The following is a 21,158-nucleotide window of genomic DNA, read 5'->3' as shown; positions in this document are numbered from 1 at the left end:
TCAGTTGGTTAAGCATTAGACTTCGGCTCAGGTCCTGGTCTCATGGTTCATGGGTTTGAGACCCACATCAGGCTCTGTGCTGACAGTTCAGATCCTGGAGCCTGCTTCAGATTCTGTGTCTCCCTCTCTCTCTGCCTCTCCCCCACTGGCACTCTGACTCACTCTCTCAAAAATAAAAACATAAATAAATAATAAATAAGTTAAAGTTTTTCATTTTTGTTTCTTAAAGCTTATTTTGAGAGAGAGACAGAGAGAGAGAGACAGAGAGAGAGAGAGAGAGAAAGAAAGAAAACTAGTGGGGGAGGGGCAGAGAGAGAAGGGGACACAAGATCCGAAGTGGGCTCTGTACTCACAGCAAAGAGCCTGATGTGGGGCTTGAACTCACAAACCGTGAGATGGTGACCCCTGAGCTAAAGGTGGGACACTTAACTGACTGAGCCATCCAAGCATCCCTAAAGTTTTTCATTCTTTAATGGTAGTTTGGTTCTCTTAAAAGTCCAGATTCCAAGTCAATTTTTTGTGATCTTTGATGATAGTACTTAATTATCTTCTGATATCTAATATTGCTGATGAGAAGTCTAACTCATGTTTCTTCAGGATAATTTCATTCTCTTTTGTAGTTTTTAGAGTTTTCTCTTTATCCTTGTTATTCTGGGTTTCACTTTGATATGTTCAGCTGTGTGGCTTTTTTTGTGCCTTTTTTTTTTTTTAAGAAATTTATCCTGCTTGGCATTTGGTAAATTTATTCAAACAGTACTTACATCTGTCTTTGTTTTATGATAATTCTCCGTCATTATTTATTATGGATCTATTTTTTTATTTAAAAATTTTTTTAGGGGCGCCTGGGTGGCGCAGTCGGTTGGGCGTCCGACTTCAGCCAGGTCACGATCTCGCGGTCCGTGAGTTCGAGCCCCGCGTCGGGCTCTGGGCTGATGGCTCAGAGCCTGGAGCCTGTTTCCGATTCTGTGTCTCCCTCTCTCTCTCTGCCCCTCCCCCGTTCATGCTCTGTCTCTCTCTGTCCCAAAAATAAATAAACGTTGAAAAAAAAAAAAAAATTTTAAAAAATTTTTTTAGTGGGGTGACTGGGTGGTTCAGTTGGTTAAGCGCCCAGCTCTTGGTTTCAGCTCAGGTCAGGATCTCACAGTTCATGAGATTGAGCCCCACGTCAGGCTCCATGCTGATGGTGTGGAGCCTGCTTGAGATTCTCTCTTTCCCTCTGTCTGTCCCTCCCCCACATGCGTGGACACTTTCTCTCTCAAAATAAATAAATAAACTTAAAAAAACCATTAAAAATTTGTTTAGTATTTATGTTTTTTAAAAGTTTATCCTTAATGTCTTTATAGATTTGTCTATCTTGGAGATTTCATATAAATGAAATAATACAATATGTAGTCTTTTGTGTCTGGTTTCTTTCACTAAGCCTAATGTTTAAAAAAATTGTTTTTATTTTAGAGAGAGAGAAAACGTGAGTGGGGAAGGGCAGAGGGAGACAGAGAATCTTAAGCAGGCTCTATGCTCAGCATGGAGCCTGACACGGGGCTTAATCTCATGACCCTGGGATCATGACCTGAGCTGAAATCAAGTCAGATGCTCAACCCACCAAGCCACCCGGGTGCCCTAGCATAATGTTTTCAAAATTCATCCATGTTGTGGGGCACCTGGGTAGCTCAGTTGGTTTAGTCTCTGACTTTGGCTCAGGTCATGATCTCGTGGTTTGTGAGTTTGGGCCCCACATAGGGCTCTGTACTATCAGCATGGAACCCACTTCAGATCCTCTGTCCCCCCTCTCTCTCTCTGTCCCTCCCTGGCTCTCATGCTCTCTTGCTCTCTCATTACTAAACATTAAAAAATTTTTAAAAATTCATCCATATTGTAGTATGGATCAGTACTTCAGTTATTTTTATGGATGAACAATATTGCATATTTTGTTAATCTGTTTATTATTGATGGACATTTGGGTTGTTTCCACTTTTGCCTACTAAGAATAATGCTGCTGTAAAAGATTCAGGTACTACCTTTTCTTTTAAATGTGCTCTTTTACAGTCGCTAATCTGCCTTCCCTAACATGTTCATTTCAAACACTGTATCTTTAATTTCCAAAATTTCTAATAGAGTTTTCTCCTCTTTCTGTTTGATCTATGGCAATGTGTTCTTTTTTGAAAATTATTTTTTATTTGAGTATAGTTGACACATAGTACTACATAAGTTTCAGATATACAGCATAGTGATTCATCATCTCTACAGGTTGTGCTACGCTCAATAAAGTGTAGCTGCCATCTGTCGTCATACACTATTATGACATCATTGATTATATTTCCTATGCTGTAGCTTTTATTCTCATGACCTGTTCATTCCATAACCACATGCCTATATCTGTTACTCCCCATCCCCCATTTTGCCCATCCCCCATTCCCCTCTCCTCTAGCAACCATAAGTTTGCTGTCTGTATTTATAGGTCTGATTCTGCTTTCTCTTTGTTTATTCATTTGTTTTTGTTTTCACTTATGAATGAATTCATAGGGTGATTTTTACGGCTGTGTAATACTCCATTGTATGTATGTGTGTATGTATATATCAATAGCTATCTATATATGATGTAGATATATATATACTTATATATATATATACATGTATACATATGTATATACACACACACACGTGCATAGCACATCTTCATTCACTCATCTATCAATGGATATTTGGGTTGCTTCTATATCTTGACTATTGTAAATAATGCTGCAGTAAATATAGGGGTGCATATATCTTTTTGAATTAGTTTTCTCCTTTTCTTTATGTAAATACCCAGTAGTGGAATTATTGGATCATATGGTAGTTCTATTTTTAATTTTTTGAGGAACCTCCATACTGTCTTCCATAGTCACTATACCAATTTACTTTCCCACAAACAGTGCATGAGAGTTCCTTTTGGATCCACATTCCTACCAATACTTGTTATTTTTTGTGTTTTTCATTTTAGCAGTTCTGACAGGCACAAGATGATATCTCATTGTGGTTTTGATTTGCATTTCCCTGATGATGAGTGATGTTGAGCATCTTTTCATGCATCTGTTCGCCATCTGTATGTCGTCTTTGGAAAAATGTTCAGATTTTACCATTTTTAATTGGATTATTTGTTGGGGAGGTTGGTGTTGAGTTGTTCTTTATTTATTTTGGATATCAACCCCTTATATATATCATTTGTAAATATTTTCTTTCATTCAGTAGATTGCCTTTTTGTTTTGTTGATAGTCTTCTTTCCTTTCAGATTGTTTTTTAACTGTTTCCTCATGTATAAGTTTTATTAGTTGATATGTGTCATATTTTTCATGTTATTGGTCTTTGTTGGTTGGTAACTTTTAGATAAGAGCTAATTGTCCATCATCCATTTGTTTTGAACACATTCTGCATTGACAGGGTTCCAATAGGAAGCTCTCTGTTGCTGAGCCCTAATCTTGCAGGATATGTATCTTAGATTAAATTTTGCTTGCGTGGTTAGATACAAAGCTCTTGCATCTTAATAGACTACATAGTTCTGAGTCTTATCTCCACTTACATGACGTAGCTCTAAGGCTTGTGTCAGTGATCCTGCTACTAGCATCACTTGGCTTTAATCAACTCTCTGGTAGTTTGTGTTTTGGCTCCTTGTTTAGATCTCCTGTGTATGGCCTGTGTGGATCTTGCTCTTACATCTATGGCTATTGCCATATTAGCCCTATGTATTTTTCCCTCGTCCAGGCCCCAAAGATGGTGCACATCTTTGGTCCTCACCTACCATTGTGGATTTTCTTTTTTCCTTTCTGAAGATAAGGAGAATCTCTCTCTCCATTTCTGGTCTGTAAAGATTTTTCTCTTTTTCTCACCATGACTATGTATTTTCTAGACTATGTATTTATTAAGATTTAAAAATACTTGTTTTGGGGCACCAGACCAGCTCAGTCGGTTGAGTGTCTGACTTTGACTCAGGTCGTGTGCTCACAGTTTGTGGGTTCAAACCTGGGTCGGGCTCTGTGCTGACAGCTCAAAGCCTGGAGCCTGCTTAGGATTCTGTGTCTCCCTCTCTCTCCATGCCTCCCCCACTCGTTCTTGTTCTCTCTCCCTCTCTCTCTCTCTCAAAAATAAGTAAAAATTAAAAAGAAATTAAAATACTTGCTTTAATAGGTGATGGGTATTAAGGCAGGCACTTGTGATGAACACCAGTTGATGTATGACAGTGTTGAATCACTATATTGTTCGCCTGAAACTAATATTACACTGTTATGTTAACTGGAATTTAAATAAAAACTTAAAATTTTTTTTTTATCATTTTATGTGTTTGAATGGGAAGGTGCAGTTTCTTTTTTTTTTTTTTTTAATTTTTTTTAACGTTTATTTATTTTTGAGACAGAGATAGAGCATGAACAGGGGAGGGTCAGAGAGAGAGAGAGGGAGACACAGAATCCGAAACAGGCTCCAGGCTCCGAGCTGTCAGCACAGAGCCCGACGCGGGGCTTGAACTCACGAAGCGCGAGATCATGACCTGAGCCGAAGTCGGACGCTTAACCGACTGAGCCACCCAGGCGCCCCGGGGAGGTGCAGTTTCAACATATGCTCAACTTATCTTGAAATAGAAGGCTTTGGGGTGCCTAAGTGGCTCAGGCGGTTAAGCATCCAACTCTTGATTTCAGCTCAGGTTACGAACTCACAGTTTGTGAGTTCGATGCCCACGTCCAGCTCTACACTGACGGTGTGGAGCCTGCTTGGGATTCTCTGTCTCCCTCTCTCTCTGCCACTCTCCTGCATACACTCTCTCTTTCAAAGTAAATAAATAAACATTTAAAAAGAAATAAAAGGCTTTTATTTAGTTTTATTGTTCTGCCTTTCACATTTAACTCTAGTCAGTCCATCTGGGTGGGTGGGTGGGTGTGTGGGTGTGTGTGTGTGTGAAATGAGGCAATTGAAACTGATTTTCCTCAAATAACTACACATTTTCTTTTACATTGTTAATTAGATTTCTGGAGAATTCAGTTATTGACAATACTTTTTCTTAAGTATATACGTGTTTTACCCATTCTGCACTGTATCAGTACTTCAAAGACAAGGTAGGACTCAGGAACAAATTTTCTCTTATTTCACAAAAGGTAATTTAATCACAGTAAAAGGGGGTCACTTTAGGTCAGAAAGTTGGTCAGTGGTAAAACTAAAGATTGATGCAAGGCATCTTGGTTCAATGCCAAGTTCACTAAACCTCAGTGTAGCACAACCTTGCTGCCATATTATCCCAAGCTTTACAATTGAATTATATTTGAAAAACAAATAATGGCAAGAAAAATACTACCCATTAAGATTGATAGCTAGTACTTGATCTTGGTAATGTCCATACTTTCTGAGGTTACAGATTTATTAGATATGTAGTATGAGTGCTGTAGGAGAGAGTTGTGCTTTTATTTTAGGATGCATTTTATTATTGTTTTTAAAGTTGGATTCTTGTATAATATCAACACTGTCAACCTCATTTACAAAATCTTTGTTTTTAGTTCTCCATTATACTAGTAATGTAGAGGAGAAATAAGGGATGGCATTTTATAAAATGGGAGATTTGTGTTTTTTTTCCTTTATAATATGAGTGCCAAGATACAGAAAGGAAGGACAATGATGCAAATTTTGAGGTTCTGTTTGTTGATGATGCAGGACCACTTGGTGCTTTGTGGAAAGATAGTTCTAAGTTAACATATGTAAACATACCAAGTGGTTAATTTGTGAACAAAATTAGGAAGAGTTTGTTTTACTTTGTAAAGACTACCTTATTAAATAAAGAAAGTACTCCATTAGGTAAATGCCTGAGAGGGTCATTCTTGAATTTTTCTGCTTTTAATTCTAAATTACCTCACTTAGGGGCGCCTGGGTGGCGCAGTTGGTTAAGCATCCGACTTCAGCCAGGTCACGATCTCGCGGTCCGTGAGTTTGAGCCCCGCGTCAGGCTCTGGGCTGATGGCTCAGAGCCTGGAGCCTGTTTCCGATTCTGTGTCTCCCTCTCTCTCTGCCCCTCCCCCATTCATGCTCTGTCTCTCTCTGTCCCCAAAAAAATAAACGTTGAAAAAAAAATTTTTTTAAATAAAAAAATAAATAAATTACCTCACTTACTGGATTTGTGTTTATCAAATAATGAATTAATTTATTGAAAACAGAAGAATATAAGCTAGAGCTGTCAGTTTTGAAGATTTCTAGCTTTGGACATGACCTTGTGGAAATTAACTGAAAATACAAATTGATTTAGCAAATGTGAAAAATTGAAAACACGAGATGAAATGTCTTAACCCCATAAAGTAATTCTAAATGTTCAAGCAATTTGCTGATGCATAGCCATTTCCAGTCATACTTCAAATTTTGCAGATAATCTTTTCATCAGGGAAATGCCTTCTTGGCTCATCAGTTTAATAAACAATTCCAGAAACTCTGGTACTTATCCAAACTGCCTTTTTATTTATTTATTTTTTGTCTCCATTTCTTCTCACACAGAAATACAATCTATACTGCCCGGATTCTCTGCAAAGCTGAACTGGACTTCAGAAGAAGCCAGCTCTTCTCAGGACATATCAGGGGTAACACCCTTCCAGATGATTTTTGAGGCAGGTTTTGTTGTGGTTCTATAAATTACTGATATCTTGATTCTCATTTTTCTACAAATATAATAATAGGAAAGAAAAGCCTAGGCCCATCACAGTTCCAAGTTGAAATGAAATAAGGCATTGGCTCCCAAACTTCTCTGTGCAGATTTCAAAACCCCCCCGTAGCTTCTAAATGACTGGTATTTGTGTCCCACTCCAAGAGGTTGTGATTTAATTGGCCTAGGGTGTTGGATTAGTTTGCTCAGGTTGCCATAAAGAAATACTATGGATTGGGTGGTTAAACAACAGAACATTATTTCCTCATACTTTTGGAGTCTAGAAGTTTAAGAATAAGGTGCCTTGTCACTGTTTCCTCACATGGTTCCTCTGTGTATATGTGGTAGGAGAGCTCTCTAATTAGTCTACCACTTCTTATAAGGACATCTTTCTGTCAGATTAGGGCTCCACGTTTATGACCTCATTTAACTTTATGTCCTCAAAGCTCTGTCTCCAAATACAGTCACATGGGGGGCTAGGGCTTCAACGTATGAATTTTAGGGAATACAATTTAGTCCATACTGGTGTGGCCTGGGCTTTAAAATATTTTTGAAATCCCAGTTGAAAAAAATTCCCAGGTGATTCCTAATGTGCAGGTAAACTTGAGAACCACTGAAATTAAGCCATTATTTGAGTTTGGATCTCCTGAAAGACAAAATAAAAATGGATTCCCAGTGTAGATCCTATTGGCATACATTTTACTAGGTTGACTTAAAGATCTTTATTGATTTATTTGTAGCCCAGATTTATGAGTGACAGTTGAGTTTTCCATTCCCTTTAACAATTCTGTGATTCCCTATTCTTTCTTTCCTTTGAATTTGTGGAGACATAAAGAATTAGAGTACTTTAAACATTCTCCCAAGAAGCACTTGGGAAGCCTTTCTTCACGTTTGGACAATTATATGCTCCTTCTCAAAGGAAAGGGGTGCAGTATTGCGACAATAGATATCCCTGGCCGTGCCTTATCTTCTTTAGGAGAATGATGAGTAAACAATCTGGAGCAATTAATGGTTAGTCAGCTCTGAAACTATTAACATTAAGTAGCAATAAAAAAGCTGATTTCAGTGAACCAAGGAAATCAGTTCTAGTAAAGGAGATCATGTGTTTTAGCCAGTCTAAACAAACAATGATAATTCTTACACGTAACATTTATGTATATTATTTAAGCCTCCCAACAACTGTGTGAAGAACAGAGATTATCACCCAATTTACAGATACAAGAAAACTGAGATTCAGAGAATTAGATTGACTTTCAAGGGTCATATGAAAGTTAAGTGACAGGATTAGAATTTGAACCGAAGTCTTGTACTCATATGAATCAGGTCTGTTTGAATATTTATTCACTCATTGAGAAACCTGTGTTTGTTCAAGCCGGCCTCACTTTGCTAGATGTTGAAGGTACAGTGACCCAAGACATGTTACTTGATTCCAAGGAACCTGAAATCTAAAGGAAAAGATAAACAAGCAAACAAATAATTATAATACACTGTAAATGTATTATGATAGAGGTAGGATATATATATAGGAAGGATATCTAACCCAATGGGAAGTGCCCAGTTCTCATCTCTTGATGAGACTGAAAACAGATTACTTGATATAAGGAGTTCAGAGACTTGAAAGAATAGGGATTTGTCTTCAGATTGATAAAGTTTGTCTTATTTTTTTTCCTTATTGCAAAAGCAGTGTTTCCCTCAGGAAAATCAGAGAGAGCATCTAGAACACAGATAATTTGACATAATCAAGGTAGCCACTGTTAACATCCTAGTGTGCACCTTTTCACATAAGAGTGAGGCATTTCAGTTTCAGGTTTTTAGAATGGTACCATTCCAAATTATGGCCATGGAAATAGGTGGCTGGAAATGCATGGAGGTCAAGGTCGTTGGGAGTTGAAGAGGTCAGGAAATTATGTCTAAATTGTTGCTTAGACAGGCCATCTACTTGGATGTGGAAGTCAACCCATATGATGGTATGTCTTAAAGTGCTGAGGGAAACTGATCTCAGTGCCTGCAGTCAGCTGGTGATCCATGAAGAGTGGGGAAGAGTAGTATGACCTCAGAGGAACAAGGATTCCCTGAAAGCATTGGTTCTATTACATCTCTTGTCTCTGGTACTATGCAGCTATTTAAAAGATACTTGAATGAAGGAAGTGAGAAGGGGAGATTGTGAACAAGCTAATTATATATACCTCAAATGGAGAGAAGGGTTAGATAGCAAGGTTCAGAGCAGAGGCTAGTGAATGGAGACATCTGTGAAAAAGCTATAATAAATGATCCACTGCTTTGGGCATGTGAGGAAAGCTAATCCCAGGAAATACGAAGAGAGCTTCATTTAGGAGAGCTGCATAAGCTCAGAGTCAGTCTTGTGTCTTGCATCTTGGAGTCCATTAGGCTGGATAACATGTACTTCCAAAAACAATTTGATTTTACAAGATCTTCTTGAAAGCTTTATCCATTTTTATATTTATTTTTGCCGTAATATTAAAAATGATAAAATTGGTAGAGATAAACATATATACATATAAACATCTTCATACTTATATTTATCTATCTCTATTTCTCTAACTAGAGACAGGAAGAGACAGAGGCACTGACTGACTTTCTTCTAGACAGTCATATAGGGCCCATGACTACATAAGTTCAGTTTGAAAATATAAAACAGCTCTGATATTCTGTGATATAATTAGATTTGTATTTAAAGGTGAAGGCTGAACATATGATTCAGTAGTGGTTTCTGCTGCCCAGAGCTTGCAGCATCTGTTTTTTCCTAACACACTTAAGTAAATTCACTGCTTCTATAGATATGTTAGGCTGGGGTACTGCGTTCCTAACACCCAACTGTAAAAGGCTGTAAAAGACTTCGTAGACATACACACATACATATATTCTCTCTCTCTGTTTCTCTCAATAATTTATGAGTAGATCTTAAAAGGAGGCATTTGCTTTATGTTAACTATCCTCTGCTGATAGGACATTAGGTCACTTTATCTTCTCAATCTGAATTAGGTGCCAGTCTTTCTTGTGCATTTCTTTAGCATCTCTTATATATCTAAATCATAAAACTTTCACATTGTCATATAAGTTATTTATTTGTCTTTCCCTTCTACTTAACTGAACTCTTCAAATTCAGAGATTGTTTTATTTCCTCTGTAGGCCCAAGTATATAATAAGCTTCATTGAGTATTTTGAGTGGATAATTCAGTAGTTTGCATAAATGGTGCCTATCAGGGTCCATAAAAGTAATGATAGATAACATAATATCTGATTCAGGAAGCTATATGCACCGAAAATGAACTTTCTTGGAGAGACAGCATTGCATAGTGGAACGTGGACTTTGAAACAAGTCATATCTAGGTTTGAATCCCAGTTCTTAACTAGACATGTGTGACCTTGGACAAATCAAACAGCTTATTTAGTCTCATTATTTTCATAAATAAAATGGGGAAATTTCCTACTTGCGTACAAACTGTTTGGCATGTAGCAGGTGTTCATTAAATGGTACCTCTCATCATTAATTGTAGCCCCTTTCTGGTAGCTGCTGAAGGAATTTACACTTACTTGGTTGCTTTACTGCTAGATATAATTAGCCCTTTCTATGATGTACCCTATAATAACAAAGGCTACAGAAGTTTGAAATTTTTCCAAGAAGTTGTTTTGGAAGTGCTAATTACAGAAAATGCTTCGAAGAGATCATTGCTTTTCTACTATTTGAACATTTTATGATAAAAATTTTTAAATGAAGGATGTGACTGTGATGTGTATGCTGCACTTATAACTTAATTACCACTGTTTTTGTGTATGAATAATCTTAGATCTGTATCCAGAATTTTCTAATAATTCCCATCCATTTTTCTGATAATTTTTGCCAATGATTCTGTAATAATCTAATTTCCCCACCCATTGCACAATTCTTGATCTCATTTTCAGTGTGCTTACAAAAAGTATTACAATAATTCTTTCTGTTTCTTCCTCATTGTGTTATGATATTTTGAGATCTGGGACCATTTTTTTCTTAATATGTACCTACTACATGGCTCTGTATTCTCTGAGCCACCGATAACTTACTGAAATTTTTTTACTCTATTTCTTCTCATTTTCCTCAACTTCTCCATTTTGTAGAAGACTCTTTATAACTTTAGTTTTAGGGACACTGTATTAAATACAATGAGCCATTATAGGATAGTGGTTAATACTAAAGCTTTGAATCCAGATCAGGTAACCTTAAGAAAGTTGTTTGACCTCTTTGAGACTCATTTTTTTCATCCACAGAATGTGGGTTATGTGTACATAATAGGGCTTTTGTGAGGGGTAAATGAGGTAGTTAATACAAGTAAGGTACTTTTGCTCCATTCCTGGAATAGAGAAAATCCTCATTAAATTGTAAATTTTATTGTATTTATAGGGAGGTATCTGGGTATGCTTGAAAGAGCATGGACAGTTAGTGTTAGACAGACTTAAGGTCAAATTCTGGCTCTATCACTGAACCGCTGAGTAACCATAGGCAAGTTGCTTAACTTCTCTGAACCTCATTTAAAAAAACCTACAGAGAAGATAGTACCTGCCTCCAGGTTTGTTGTGAGGTAATGTAGGTACAGCACCTGCAAAATGCTTGATGCTTGCTATATAGTAGGCATTCAACAAGTGATATCTACTATTGTTGCCATGTATAATATATACTTTCAGATTATTATTTGGTCCTTAAAACAGTTCTGTGAGGGAGAATGGGTAACTTTTATCCCTGTTTTGAAGATTAGTAAATGAAGTCCAAAGCAATTAAGTGATTTTTTTTCATGGTTACGTATGTAATTTTTATAGAGCTAGTACTAGAACACAGGTCTTCTGACTTGTGAGATTTTTGCTTTATAGCTTTTCCTTAAAAATAAAGTTTAGATAAATGGATTGATGATGAAAAGTAGGTTCCTTTTAGTGTCTGTTAATTTCACTCCATTCTTAATAGAGATTGACTCTCACATCAGGATGGCAGAGCTAAGAAAGAGTTAACGCTTCTTAGCTCTGGTCTGATACTTTTAAATTTGTTACAAAAAGTGGTTTTGAGATTGTGGGTTTTACTCTGACCTTTGTTCACATGTCTCCTAAAGTTCCACGAAATAGTTTAACCCAAGGAATGATGGCTGTTAGATTCCCTTTTGTATCCAATTCTTAGACCATCCCCTTGGATGTCTGAGAAGCTTTCTAAGGTGAGAGTTACCTTTATAGGAAGAAATATCACAGTTTAATTCATTTGTGCTCCTGGGTTTGTGTATATGTGGTAGAAGTTTTTGTTGGATTGTTACAGGTTGATGAAAAGCCCAGAACCTTGAGGACAGATAGTTTGGTGATAAAGAACTTTTTACGCAGAATCATCATGGTACACCCTAAGGTAAGCTGTTCTTTTGCATAGTAATGATTCTTTTAAATCACATGTTTTCAAGAGACCTCTACTCTGTAGGACGTGGAAGGATATGCTTGGTCCTCTTTTCTTTTAATGACAATGATTACAACTTTAATATTGAATTGATTTGATTTCTGTGCCCCTAACACAGTGTTGGTGTTGGTCATGTGATATAGTTGACAGCCCTTGAATATAGAGCTTTCTTTGGGTTGTTGTTTTTACTTCCATATTATTTTATTGTATCAGTTTAGATACTTTTTTGCCTCCTCTGTGCTTCATTTTTCTGGATAATAAACCTTGCTGATTATTTCCTCCTTTTCCAAAGTGACTATAGGAGCAAATCAGGAAATTCTGACAAAGTACTTCGAACTTTGGAGAGCTATAATTTTTATTATTACATGTAGTTAGATATGTTTATAGGGATGTACACTGTTAAGTATGGTATATAACTTCTCCCTTTTTTCTCTTGCTAGAGTCAACTTTTTATGTCTTTGGCAGGGTTCAGTGCATATTATATGCCAGTTACTTCTGAGTCCTTTCCATATACTTATTCACTCACCTAATGCAGCAGCCCTTGTGAAGTAGGTTTTATCATCATCATTCCCATTTTACAGCTGAAGAAACTGTGGTATAGAGGTTAAATAACTTGCAGAGCCAGGATTTGAAGTCAGGCAGTCTAGCTCTAGAGTCTCCTATTACATAGGAAGGAAAATGTAAATCAAAAGTAGGAAATAATTAGAACAGTGAAGTGAATTGGAGGACATAAAAGTCAGATGGGGGGAAGGGAAGAAAACACAAAGAAAAAAGCATGGAATGTTCTATATATGAAAACCATGGAAAAAATGGAGAGAAAAATCAATAGTTCTTTTAAGGGGGAGAAGATATAACTGGGAGAACAGCAGAGAACAAAAGTTAGGATATTCTGATAATCTGTGACCACTTGGAATTGAAGTGTAGGACTCAATATAAATTTAGATGCAGAATTTGAGCACAGGTAAATGTTAATTGTGTTAGTTGTTTAGGGAAAGTGCAAGTGAAAACAAGGTGATGTAAAGAATATCTACACCTTTGGGAATTAAGTATGGAAGTTTTTTAATCTCCATCCTTGTTCATGTTAAATCTCATACCCCATTTACTTTGCAGATTAGATTTAATTTCAGTGTAAAGGTGAATGGAATCCTTTCCTTGGAAATCTTTGGGTAAGTCCTTAAATCAATGGCTTAAATTTATGCCATGGTTTTATAGTTTTTCTCAGTCATTATTGCCCTATTTCTAGTAGCTTCACAGTTTGACTTCTTGACCCAAAGTTACCTTGAAACTAATTTTCTGAGACTCCCACATTTTCTTATTCTATATTAACTTTTAATGAGTTAGTAGATTCATCTATATCTTTTCATGTCTTTCCCTCTCACCAGAGTGGGTGATCTTAAAAATTTCCATTTCCCTTTGGTTAGTTGGCTGTTGGATTCCAGTAATCTCTGTGGTTGGTGGTGGTCATGGGCCAAAATTTGTATCAGGTAAAGATTGGTTTTAGAATCTGTGAACTATGGCTTAGCTTTTCTTTGCTTTCCAGGACAAAGAACGAACCCACTTTGAACCTGTCGAATGGAATTGCTCTTGTTATAAACTATCAACATTATGTGAGGTGAAGGATAAAAGCATTGTTGTCCCTCTCCATGTTTTACTCTCCTGTTATGAGTATGAGTGTGGGTAGAAATTGAACATAGCCTCATTTGTCATTTCTTAGTGCCAGGCATTAGCTTCTCTGTAAGAAAAGTGGAAGTAAAACTTTTAATCTATTTGTATTGAAAACTCTCATTATTTCTGGCTCCTTGAATGTATTCTGATTGACCTGAGAACATGTCCCTTCTCCTTTCCATGTCTTATTTTTTCTATAAATGAAACAACAAATTTCAATCTTATTTACATATGAGAAGAGAGGAAGGACTTGAGAAGGTTCCTTGAACTTTTGGCTAGAAAGATACTATGAACACAAAGGAATTCTTTACATATTATTTTTTGTGCATCGACATTTTTCAAAGGTTTGGAAATCATCTCTACCTCTACCTCCAGACTACAAAAAAAATCCATGGAGAATATGGCAAATAAATGGAATTTATTCCTCTGCCTTGCCTTCCTAAGAGAATCCAAAGTGAACATGCATATAGCAAGAAAAAAAAACAATTTATGATTTAGTCCAAGTAATTTATTCTTTATTCAATAGTTTCGACTCCATTTGTATGCCCTAAATCAGCACTGGTAGTCATAGGATCTTAAGGTTTGAAGACACTGTTTATGGCTTTTTAGTCTGTTTTTTTACTCTTAGCCAAAAGTACACTTCAGATTAGAATTTTTTTATTCTTTAATATGTGCAGTAAATAAAGTCCCCACTCTTTATCTATCTTTAGTAGTCCTTTACTATCATACAATCTTTAAAGTTAGACAGCTCATTATCAGAAATTTACTGAAAAAGTTTAAGCCTCTGAACCAGTGTTTGTGGACATATATTCCTGGATGACCTCATCAATTTAAAGAGAGAGGAAAAATGCTCATTAATATTTCTTCCTATTTAAAAAAGAAAAGTTGTTAGAAAGTAAGCAAGTATCAAATTTCACTAGATTCTTTTAGGAGAGAAAGATGCCCTAATTTTTTCTCATTACTCCTATCAAACAGTAACCTCGGACTCCTTCAGGGGAAGGTGTAGCATGTGTGAGAGCAGATCTAAGTTTCACAGGGCTAGTTTTAGGCTGTTGTGATTCAGGGACCCCTTCACCCCTACCCTCACCATGCTAATCTTTGATCTTGGAAATTTCTGCTCAGAACTGTAGACTAATTTCAGTGGAGGAAATATACATTAGTGAATATAAAACTGCATAGTGGCAGGGATGCCTGGGCGGCTCAGTTGGTTAAACGTCTGACTTTGGCTCAGGTCATGATATGGTTTGTGGGTTCAAGCCCTGTGTCGGGTTCTGTGCTGACAGCCTGGAGCCTGCTTCAGATTCTGTGTCTCCCTCTCTCCCCCCATCACCCGCTCACTCTCTCTCCCTCAAAAATAAATAAACATTAAAAAAAAATTTTAAACTGCATAGTGGCAGCAGAAACAGTAGCCATGATATCATTCCTGAAATTCCAGTTTGTCTGCTCTTTCTATTGCTTGTGATTCCCTGAGTGAGACACAAGTTACTTATTCCAGTAAAACTAATATGGTAGATTATATGATTATGTATATGCTAGAGATATCCAAAGACTTTTGAATGCCCCGAAAATAATTTCTTAAGGGGCACCTGGCTGGCTCTGCCAGTAGAGCATGTGACTCTTAACCTTGGGGTCCTGAGGTCAAGCCCCCCATGTTGGGTGTGGAGCCTATTTTATTTATTTTTAAAGATTTTATTTTAAGTAACCTCTACACCCAGTGTGGGGCTCAAACTCACAACCCTGGGATCAAGAGTCACATGTTCCACTGAGCCAGCCAAGCATGCCATCATAGAGCCTACTTTAAAAAAAAAAAAAAGAAGAAAAGGAAAAAAATAAAAATAAAGAAAATAATTTCTTAAGAAAGAGAAAGTCTAAATTTATCTTACCTGTTTTTTGACAGTAGACCAAAATTTGGTGCAGCTCAATTACTCTGCAGTCGAATCCATCCTGTGCTAGGACATCCAGTAATGCTTTTCATCCCCGATGACGTGGCTGGCATGGGCTCGTTGGGAGAACTGATACTCACTCCAGCTGCTGCTCTGTGTCCCTGCCCAAAGGTCTTTTCCAACCAGCTGAATAGAGTTTCTTCAGTTTCCATATCCTTTTGATGATAAACTCCATCAAAATTTTCAACTTTGTTTTGAAAAATGAATTTTTATATCCCAATTCTAGAAAAGCCTTTAGCATATAAACTCTGTATCTAGAAGCCAGTATAATTTGTATAAAAACAAAAATCCAGTGTGAAATCCAGTCTTGAGAAATTTTCCCAAAATACTGAAAACTATAAAATGTGACATATGTGCCACATTCTTTTCATATAATCCAATATGACTGAAGCATGGAATGGTGCAAGCAGGAGAGATGAGGCTGGAAAATGGTGACATGGTGGCTCTTTTGTATCACATTTAGGATTGTGAACTTCATTCTCTGTATAGCGGGAAACCATTGAATGTTTTAGGCATCTCAAGCAGCATTGTACAGGATGGGTAGGAGAGATAAGTCAGTAATGACTAAGTGAATAAGTGAACTGGGCAAGAGATAATGCTCGCCTGAATTAAAAATGTGATGAGCATGGAAAAGAGAGACTTATCACTTGAAGGAATCAGTATAATGAGGCAAGCAATTCATTGTGGGGGTAGGGAGAGATTAGGGGCAGGGAATGGCCAAAATTGATGTTAATATTTCTATATCCAGAATAGGCAAATCTATAGAGACAGGAAGTAGATAGATAGGGATTTGGTGGGGGGAGGATGGTAAAAATGTCCTAAAATTGATGGTGGTGATGGTTGCACAACTCTTTGAATATACTATAACCCATTTATACACTTTAAGTGGGTAAGTTGTGTGCTGTGTGACATGTTTAAATCTCAGCTGTTTAAAAACATTTCCATAGGGCCCCTGGGTGGCTCAGTCGTTAAGCATCTGACTTTGGCTCAGGTCATGATCTCATGGTTCGTTAGGTCGAGCCCCATGTCAGGTGAGCTTGAGCCCTGGGTAAACACGAGCCCCACTTCGGGTGAGCCCTGCTTCTCTCTCTGTCTCACGCCTGCCGCCCCCCTTGCCGCCCTGGGATTCTCTCTCTGTTTGTCCCTTGTTCACTTGCGCCATTTCTCCCCCTGCCAAAAAAAACCATTTCAATAGATGGCTGACAGAATAATGATACTATCAATAAGATACAAATCATAAGTAGCAGATTTGGAAGGTAAAGATTAGCTTAGCTTTAAACATGCTAAGTTTGTAGTTCCTGTAGGACATCCCTTGAAAATGGCAAGTATAGCTATATAGAAATTTTGGTTTGGAATTTGGAAGTGGCCAATGTAGAGATAAATTTTAGAGCCTTAGCATTTTCTCCATCGGAAAGTAAAGTATAGTGCTGTGGTTAGAGCATGGAACAAGAGTGTAAATACTAGATTCACCACTAATTGGCTGTGACTTCATGTAGTTTACTCACCCAGCCTAAGGCTTTATTTCCTCCACTTTAAAATGGAGATAATAGGGGCACCTGGGTGGCTCAGTTGATTGAGCAGCAAACTTCTGATTTCAGCTCAGATCATTATTCCAGGTCATGGGATCCAGCCCTGCGTTGGGCTCCATGTGGAGTGTGGAGCCTGCTTAAGGTTCTTTCTCTCCCTCTGCCCTTCTCCCTCGCTCATGCATGCTCTTTCTCTAAAATTAAAAAAAAAAAAATAGGGGCACCTGGATGGCCTAGACAGTTAAGCATCCAACTTCAGCTCAGGTCATGATCTCATGGTTTGTGGGTTTGAGCCCCGCATTGGGCTCTGGGCTGACAGCTCAGAGCCTAGAGCCTGCTTTGGATTCTGTGTCTCCCTCTCTCTCTGCCCCTCCTCTGCTCATGCTCTGCCTCTCTCTCTCTCTCTCAAAAATAAATAAATGTTAAAAAATTAAATTAAATTTAAAAATAAATGGGGATAATAACACTTCATAGATTTGTTTTCCCTTGCAAAGGTTTTGTTGTTGTTGTTGTTTTGGGGTTAGTTTGTTTTAGTATTAATTATATATAATAATCTATATGAAGCTCCCAGCATATTGCCTGACACATAAAAGTGTTCAATAAATGTTAGGTGTTATTGTTATATAATTGAAGCTGTACAAGTAAAATGAAGTTCTAGTAGAGTATAAAGAATAAGACCAGAAGAAGGCCAAGGTCATGGTATGATAAATGTCAGCTGAAAATATCTTTAGGGAGGAGGAAGGAGCAGGATGGTGATAAAGACTATGCATGGGCTTTTGGATTTTAAAACATGCTTTTTCTTAATATCTAGGGCATATAGAAGAGTATAAAGTAAAATAAAAAAGTTTCTCCTCCTCCTCATCCCATTCTCCAGAGGGAAAAAGGCAAATTTTTCTATCCTCTTGAAGTTTACATTTAATAGGACATTTTAATAAATAGATGTCAGTAGTGATAAGTACAGTTAAAGATAAAATAAAGCAGGTAAAGAGATAATGACAGGGAAGTTATTTTAAATATTATAGTAAGCGAAGATTCTAGGGAGGTGATGTTTTAGTGAAGATAAAGAAAACTCTGATAGGATTTCAGTTTCTGAAAATGGCAAACTAGGTAATTTAGACCAACCCTCCCATTGAAGACAAATGTTGGATGAAATATTAAGACATAAAAGATTCTAAGAGCTAGTAAATAGGGAGGAATTTCTGGGCGATCACAGTAGAGACAGGAATTACAGAAAGCCTGAGCTCAACATTGGGGGCTGCTTTTGCTGTGAGGTCATTTGCAAATTATAGCAAGCAGCTGAGAGGCTAAGATGCACTTCTGAATCAATGTAGGTCAAGAAGGCCAAAGAGTTTAGGGCTTACTGAGCTGGGGGGTGCTGTTAAAAACACCTCTTGTTTTGGGCAGAGATAACTAAAAGGTTACACTTTAAGGAGTAAGATGAACCTGAAATAAACCATCCTTCACATGAACTGCATATATTTTTTGGGTCATCTGGGAAGGCTAGAAAATCTTAAACTTTAAAATTGGATTAAGATGATTCTAGATATCTAATTCTCCCAGATGTCTTTTAGAAGCAAACAAAGATTATTTTCTAGAGGAAGATCACCACATCTGTGCTTCAAATATTTTAACAAATACTTTCTCAAAATGTCCAGCTCATGTGTACATTTCTCTCTCTCTCTCTCTCTCCATCTCTGGCTGTCTCTCTCTCTCTCTCTCACACACACACACACACACACACACACACACACACACACACACCACACGTAAAAGAGTGGACTAGGCAACATGAATAAGAGCTAGCAAAAACAAAAGCAACAGGAGTACCCACTGGGACTTCAGATATTGGTAACATCAGATACTGGTTGTAAAAATAAAGAATTATGCTTATTATATTTATGAACTTGAAGGCCAAGCTTAAAAATTTTGCCAGGGAACTGAAAACTATAAAATGTGACATAATTTTTAAAACAACCAAACAGAAACTGTAGAACCAAAAAATACAATAACCAACATTGAAGTTAAATAGGCAGATTTAACAGATTAGATACAGCATAAGTGAATTTGTGAAGTAAAAGATAAGGATAGCAAAAACTAGTAAAATAAAGCAAAGAAAGACCAAAGGATAGAAAATACAGAAGAGAGGTTAACAGTGAGAGGAAACAGAACATTTAATGTACATTTAATTCATGTCCCAAAGGAGAAGGGAGAAAATGGGGCAAAAACAGTCGTTGAAGAATCAATGGATAAGCAACTAAAACAGTTTAAGAGCTCAGCAATCAAGCAGGATAAACAAAAAGATATGCATACCTCTAGGAAATCAAAAACAAGGAAAAAATCAGCTAAGGAAGATAGATTTTCTTCAAAAGAGAAACAAATTGACAGCTGACTTCCTTATACCAACATGAGGTAGTAGTATAATAGTGTTAATGTCTGGAAATTTAAAAACTACCAACCTAGAATTCCATACCCAGTAAAAATATTTCTCAAGATAAAAGATAATGTTGGGGCATCTGGGTGGCTCCATTGGTTAAGCATCCAACTCTTGGTTTTGCCCCAGGTCATGATCTTGCAGTTCATGAGTTCGAGCCCAGCGTTGGGCTCTGCACTGACAGTGCAGAGTCTGCTTGGGATTCTCTCTCTCTCTCTCTCTCTCTCTCTCTCTCCCTCCCTCCCTCCCTCCCTCCCTCCCCCATGTGGACGCATGTGCTCTCTTTCTCAAAATAAATAAACTTAAAAAAAAAAAAAAGATAACCGGGGCGCCTGGGTGGCTCAGTCTGTTAAGCATCTGACTTCGGCTCAGGTCATGATCTCATGGTTTGTGAGCTCGAGCCCCGTGTCGGGCTCTGTGCTGACAGCTCAGAGCCTGGAGCCTGCTTCAGATTCTGTGTCTCCCTCTCTCTCTGCCCCTCCCCTGCTCACACTCTGTCTGTCTCTCTCTCTCTCTCTCACAAATAAACATTAAAAAAAATTTTTTTTAAAAGATAACCTACCCATATAAAGGTCATAATTCATATAGTAAGAAGAATTAATTCAACTGACTTTAAGAACATAGTGTTTTGACATACATTCTTGGTATATACTCTAAGGATGAAATGAACTGAAAAGTGCTCTTGAAATTCATTTAGTGGTCTTGATTCTTGTTAATAACACTGGTATTACCATACTGAAATTCTTGCATGCATACTTGTTATAAAACAAGTAATTATGTTAAATGGTTAAGAACCAAAATTTTTAGCATAATATAGCAGATGTGGGAGTATAAGTTCAAAGGAATAGAATATTTTTATTTTGAAATAAGAAAATTTTTGAAAGTAATCTTTTTTTAAAAAAATGTTCATTTATTTATTTTGAGAGAAAGCATGAGCAGAGGAGAGGCAAAGAGAGAGAGAGAATCCCAAGCAGTCTCCATGATGTCAGTGCAGAGGCCAGTGCAGGGCTTGAACTCATGAAACATGAAATCATGACCTGAGCCAAAACCAAGAGTCAGATGCTTAACCAACTGAGCCACGCAGGTGCCCCTGAAAGTAATCTTAAAGTGGAATTGAAAATATCAGTGTGTATGCCCAACTTTTCTGACTTTTGAAATTATAGATTTTTCAGTTCTATCTGCTAAAAACAAAAAACAAACTGAGGAGCAATGAGCAGTCCTAGTATCCAGAATGTGTTCTCTAAATGTCATTGCTCACTAAAAAGGAGGAATGGCTGATTCCAGGCCTAAAGTAGAAATGTACAAGATGAGCATGGGTATCTTGTTGAGCCAGAAAGCAAAGAAACTATCAAAGGCCATGAGATTCTGTCAGAGAATTTCAGAAATTTCACTTCCAGCCATGAACAACTGGATCCAACCTCCTACCTTGAACAATTTAAAAAATTATATTAAACAACAGAGAGTATAGGACAGTGGTTCTAGAGAAAGGAGAAACAAATAAACCCTGTATTGCACCACCGTACTACCTAGA

The 21,158-nt window shown here is 37.3% G+C and overlaps 1 protein-coding gene across 9 annotated transcripts in view; it reads left to right on the top strand.

Moving 5' to 3' along the window:
• CD1H11orf80 (chromosome D1 C11orf80 homolog) overlaps window positions 1–21,158 on the top strand; it is a 96,412-nt gene that overhangs the window by 46,444 nt on the left and 28,810 nt on the right. For 8 of the 9 annotated variants that reach the window (XM_047879014.1, XM_047879016.1, XM_047879012.1 and 5 more), the window contains 5 exons: window positions 6,496–6,605; window positions 11,934–12,017; window positions 13,173–13,228; window positions 13,603–13,674; window positions 15,625–15,820. In XM_047879014.1, coding sequence (XP_047734970.1) covers window positions 6,496–6,605; window positions 11,934–12,017; window positions 13,173–13,228; window positions 13,603–13,674; window positions 15,625–15,820 — 518 coding nt within the window. The remainder of the gene's footprint in view (window positions 1–6,495; window positions 6,606–11,933; window positions 12,018–13,172; window positions 13,229–13,602; window positions 13,675–15,624; window positions 15,821–21,158) is intronic. The other variant, XM_047879013.1, reaches the window with a different exon arrangement.

The sequence above is a fragment of the Prionailurus viverrinus genome, chromosome D1 (assembly GCF_022837055.1).
Source record: "Prionailurus viverrinus isolate Anna chromosome D1, UM_Priviv_1.0, whole genome shotgun sequence".
Lineage (NCBI taxonomy): Eukaryota > Metazoa > Chordata > Mammalia > Carnivora > Felidae > Prionailurus > Prionailurus viverrinus.
The sequence above is the reverse complement of the archived record's forward strand: the minus strand, read 5'-3'. Positions and strand labels throughout refer to the sequence as shown.